The sequence below is a fragment of the Ostrinia furnacalis genome, unplaced genomic scaffold (genome assembly GCF_004193835.3).
Source record: "Ostrinia furnacalis isolate ACB-3 unplaced genomic scaffold, ASM419383v2 OfSCF7359, whole genome shotgun sequence".
NCBI classification, from domain to species: domain Eukaryota; kingdom Metazoa; phylum Arthropoda; class Insecta; order Lepidoptera; family Crambidae; genus Ostrinia; species Ostrinia furnacalis.
Genome location: NW_021137598.1, coordinates 570 through 6,328, shown reverse-complemented (window position 1 = coordinate 6,328; position 5,759 = coordinate 570). Strand labels below are relative to the sequence as shown.

General features: G+C 38.3%; 1 protein-coding gene across 1 annotated transcript; it reads left to right on the top strand.

The window, feature by feature from the left end:
• Positions 1 to 997: 997 nt before the first annotated feature.
• On the top strand, positions 998 to 4,511 carry LOC114364182 (coatomer subunit delta-like; the record flags this gene model as incomplete). The annotated part of the gene is made up of 4 exons (XM_028320205.1): positions 998 to 1,086; positions 2,599 to 2,744; positions 3,745 to 3,867; positions 4,247 to 4,511. Coding segments are annotated over 4 exons (527 nt in total), but the record flags the coding sequence as incomplete, so codon positions are not given.
• Between the last annotated feature and the right edge of the window lie 1,248 nt (positions 4,512 to 5,759).

Here is a 5,759-nt window from a genome sequence, read left to right as displayed (position 1 = left end):
ACACACACAAAAAAAACTAAATTTATATTATGTGCTCAATATCCACTCCGTACTCAACGTTCGAATAATCTTCCTTTAGTACCTACTACGCAAGCAATGTAAGCTGTTTACATTATGACATCGCTGTCATCATTGCTGTCACGAGAAATGTGTTCTGTTTTTGGGCATATTGCTGCGACACCGGCCCCGCCCCCTTGTCACATCTCCCTTTAGTTTTTGTGATCTGTGTGTACTACGGTTAATTGGAATCGGATTAATCCCAGGGATAATTATTGTGAAATGTGTTCTTTTATAGCCTGACCAGGAACATAAAAACCCTGGCATAGAGGAGCGTCAATTGCATTTGATAGTACAACACTGAGTACAGTCGTACCTGTGTTAAATTAATTAAATGAAACCATCAATCGAGCTAGTAGGATTTATTTTATTATTCATCAATAATCAAATTTAGAACTTGAATATTCAACTTGTTTGCTCATGAACGCTTCAAACTCGGTACTTCTTTCCCAATTCCATAAAATTCAACACTTATAAAGTACCAAAAAAAATTAAAATAGGTAGTTGAAACAAACCACAGCTAATTTTCATAGTGGACTGTACTATGCGATAAACATGTCAGTCAATTTGACAACCTTTGTCGGAACATTATTCAATGAAAATATTGTCCGAACCCTTAGTATTTCTCTTCGACAAATATTTTAACACATTGTGAACCACTTTTCTTTCACGACTATAAAAAGATTTTAGCAATTTAATTCACAAAATCAATTGCGCACATTTAAAATAAAGTTTGTTTACACTTTGACAGCAATAGACTGACATGCAAGGTGACATGTCAATGAAGTTTTCAGTTACTGTTGCCATTAAAAGAAATTAGTACCATTAGTTTTCCGCAACATGGCGAGGGTTTTTATGTTCCTGGTCGGGCTATACATTGTTATGCCTTGGAATCATTCATTGTCAACTACCTAATTTATGTTCAAATTTCTTTGTCCAGGCTTGCTGACACTGCGCATAACTGACGAGCAATACGGCAGGATTCGAGTGCACGTGGACAACAGGGACTCCCGATCACTGCAGTTACAGGTTAGTTCACCATTTGACTAGTAGGCTACGCTAAACAGTCACGTTAAAGTGTACATATGAAAATAGATGAAACTAGACCTATTTTTATCGACAAAAAAGAGGTCAAAATTTTTGAGATTTTAAAAAAAAAAATTTCTTCCAATTACTTATAGTAAAGAAAACTTAATAATTTTTAAACTAAGCCATATATCCTGATAAAATTAAACAGTAATAATGCTAAATAACAGACGATACTAAAAAAATACATAAAATACACAAAAAATGCCAACAAATAATAAAAATGATACTTTTTGAAAAAAAATTTGCTTTTTGGAGAAATTTATCAAATAACCAAAAAAACACGAATTTAAAAGCAGATTTTTTTCAAAAAGTATCATTTTTTTATTATTTGTTGGCATTTTTTGTGTATTATATGTATTTTTTTAACGTGACTCACACTATTGTAAAAAAATTAAAGATCGTGTAACTTGTGTCCGAAATTGGTTGAAACGAGATTAAGTTCTTGTATCCATCTTGAATTTGACGGAAAAAAGCGCTTGGAAACAAAATGGCGGTCGCCAAGCGGTGAGCGCTGTCACTGCAATGAATGAAACACGTCACTATTCGTCTAACGTGTGCTCGCCGAAAACTTTTTTTTCGCCAAACGCCCCTATTAAGGTTCTTTATCTCAAACAGTTAATTGGACTATCATTGATTGAAATAAGCAATGCAGAAAGCGTAGGACATCCACCCACAAGGTGGGCCGACGACCTCATAAAGGCCGCCACCAACCGGCCATTGTGGAAATTATTGTGGGAGGCCTATGTTCAGCAGTGGATGTCCTATGGCTGAAATGATGACGATGATAATAAACGATGATTAATTTACCAGGTAGCTATATACACGCGCGAGAACCTGGACTCATTTGTGAGACATAGGGATCGTGACAACTATAACACTTGCTTCGCGTGTGTGTGTGTGTGTGAGTGTGCGTGAGTTTTCATTTACCTAATAAGTCGCAAATCTCCCTCTTGAAAGAGTGCCTGGACGTGCAAAACAAATCGACTTGACTAAACTTTTTGTTATAAATGCGGTGCATTCTGCATACCACAGAATTTTGGGAGTAATTACTGCGAGACAAAGAACTGCTAAAAAGCTTAGTATGTCTAGTACGGGTGCGAGGAGCACCAAAAGTAAGCGTTTTGGATGCAAGGTTAAGGCTGTCTATGTTGCTATTGCAGATGTTATAAAGAAAGGTCACGTCAAGTAAACAACGACGGTCTTCAAGTGACATAATATTTTGGGATTTACAAGAATCCTCGTAATCTGACCACATGTGGTATTCGCGGTAGTTAAGATGCTTTACAAATTTATGCTGTATTTTTTCTATTTTGTGAATGTGGGTGACGTATTGGGGATTCCAAATGCAGCTACAATGTTTGTATTATCAAGGTATTGGTATTGTCAAATGCTAATGCGCACTGTGAGACCTCATAGTAATGTTTGTGTTAATTAATAATTAATTAATTAAAGTTCCGTCTTAACGTGTGGTTGCGTTGTCCCCCAGTGAACTGCTGGCCGTCGGAGGGCGCGGGCGGCGGCTGTGACGTCAACATCGAGTACGAGCTGGAGCACGACCACCTGTCGCTCAATGACGTCAACATACACATCCCGCTGCCGTGAGTCACGTTATACAGGGTGTTAGGCGATGTAGATATTTTCGGAGACAATATTTGATGTTTTAGCAGGCCTGTTCATCTCCGCGAGTTTGCATCGAAAACAAAACACGCACGATGGCCCACCTACAGGATACTATTCGACAAGGCCTCACATACGAGCGAACATTGACTCACGCACGCGTATTCTTGTGTATGATGGAAGAAAATCAAGAAAATGGTGTACTAAATACTGTGCAGTATTTAACTGCCTAAATAATAATAAAAACACAGAATGTACTTTTTTAAGTTGCCTCAAGACACTGAGAGGTAAATAAGTAGTTAATATTATTCATGATAATTCATGCTAAATCATGTATTTCCTCCGCCATTTTTCGCAGTTTGGCACCTCACGTCACATCATTTTACCGAAGTCAGCCCTATGTCTTCGGCGCAGTACCGATCACTGACGTTTGTCAACAAAATGATGCTCGACTCTTGAGACAAGCTAATTTAAATTTTATTACACCATATTGTTAACGACATTGAGCATACATTTTTTTAAATACCTTCGCGAAGAAAATCTTCTGTACGAAGTACTTATTATTATTCTGTGGTTTTAGTCTAAGGTCTATTAAACGCTATAAGCGGTATATGATGTCAGCATCAAACGTTCCTTCCGCGTCCATCGTGTCCATACTTGGTAGCCTCTTGATTGGGCTATTTGTCTATAAGCGGACGTCGTCTGAAGGAGACCACAACAGTGCATTTGAAAGAAAGAAACATTTATTTTGTTTCTTTCTATAGTAAACATTGTGTGTAACGCGACCTACGACATAACGCTGTATGTGGTCTACGGCGTCTATAGGAGACCACAGCCTCTTTGACTTTTGACGATAAAATTAAGTGTTTTTGGGGTGTTTCTGAACGACTATTACGTTACTATAAAGAAATAAAGTTCGAAATGGCGCGACTTAAAAGGTACACAGTATTGCACGTGCAATAACGTTATCTCTTTCTCCAGATCCGGTAACATCTCTCTGGTAGTGCACCAGTGGGAAGGCAGCTATGCACAGAAGGGCCGCACACTCATCTGGTCCGTGCCCATCATCAATAAGCAGCAGAAAACAGGCAGTTTGGAGTTCACGTGAGTCATGCACATTGCACATTATATCTTTTCAACTGTAAATTAAGAATTTTTGTTGCGATTGTGATTGATTCAATAGTGACGTCATTGCTTTGTATTGCCAAAGGGAGAGTCTCGTTTTGATAGTTCATAAAAAAAGTACGTCAATTGATTTTTGGTGGTGTTCTCAAATATGCTATTGTAAACCTGTACATAATGTTAGTGTCGAAACGCAGGGAAACTTTCCTGAAAACCTAATCCCCACAACGAGGATAATGCCAAGTCTAGAAAATGTAAAAAAACAACATAATTATTCTGTTTTCTTCATTGGTAGATTGACCTGCCCGTCCACTGTTCAAGCTTTGTTTTAGTCATAGACTAAAAAAACATTTTTTTCCAGTGTCACCCCAGCCATTCCCAACGACTTCTTCCCGCTGTCCGTGACGTGGACGTCAGACACCACGATGTGCCTGCTATCCGCTACCGGAGTCTCGCAGGCGGAGGGCGGAGCGCCCGTGGACTTCTCTCACGAAGTGGCGCTCCATCCGGACAAGTACGAGATCGTCTGAAGTGAAATATTATTCAAAAATGTATTAAGATGTTCCGCCGTGACGCACGTGTTGAAGTGTAAAAATGTATTTAATAAAAATTATATGATATATCAAGGAATCTTTTATTTATTACGCTCTTAACCGACTAGCAATAAAACTTGCAGAAGTTGACTTCCGTAAGCTGTTTTATGTGTAAATACAAGCCAACTTCTGCAAGATTTGCAGTGATGACAGCTTGCGAAAGTCAACTTCTGCAAGTATTATTGCTAGTCTAAACCTCGCTTTAACTTTAGATATCGTCAATTTAAATACAGAATGCGCCATCTATTGTTTGATAAATGTACTAAAAATATGCCGTATTTTGGCGAAATCCGAACCAAGTCTGGGGCGTGATCCAATAGGGGTCTATTAAAGGTCAAATGAATACAAAAGGTATACGATTGTGACCTGGGATTTTGCTTCATTAAATGTATTTAGGTAATTATCTCATGACCATTACATAAATCAACTCATCGAAACATAATAACTCATACAGCAACTAGCAATGCTTTCATGATTTCTATTAATCCATCATATACATAACCCTCCTAGAGCAATCGGGTAAAAATAGAATGAAAATCAATATGTAACAATAACTCTTGATAAGTTCTCATTTTATTTCGGCTATAAAACAATGCATAAAAGGCTGTGTGTCGTGCTGCTACTCGGGAGTGCTTTTAGCTGGCAATATGACGAACGATCGCAAGGCCATGTGTTTGAGACAAGGAGAACCGATCAAAGGTCTAACATGAATCAAACCTGTGAGTATCCCAATGGGCAAACCCAGAGTAGGCAGGGGAAGGCAAGACTCGTAGGTGATGAATATGACAATTACCAAGTGGGTAAGTACCTACCTACTGTGGTACATACCTACTTAGCCACGGGGTAAGGGTTTTTAAAGTAGGTCTGCATAGCTAAAGATAAAAGCTAAATACCACGTTACCCTTGTGGATTGTTCAGAAATAGATTTTGTAGGACGAGGATGGGTCGCAATTCACCAATTGTTCGTGTATCTCGTTTGTACAATGATCTCAGCAAGAAGTTGCCAGAACTTGATATACATTTTCAAAGCCTCGCTGGTACAATTAAGACGGGTGACGTGCCCCTGGTGGCATGCATCTAGGAGGCCTCTTATTATTTTATTTTTTGTTTTTTTGTTGCTTTCTTTTTTTTTGTTTAAATTCAAAGTTGTAATTAGGTACCTACTATAATTATGTTATTGTGTTGTGTAAAGTTCACGGGTTGCTTACATTATAATATTATGCATGCTGAGGTTATCGTTTGTGTGGGAGCAGTTAGCTAGAGACCTTTGGCTTAATTTTT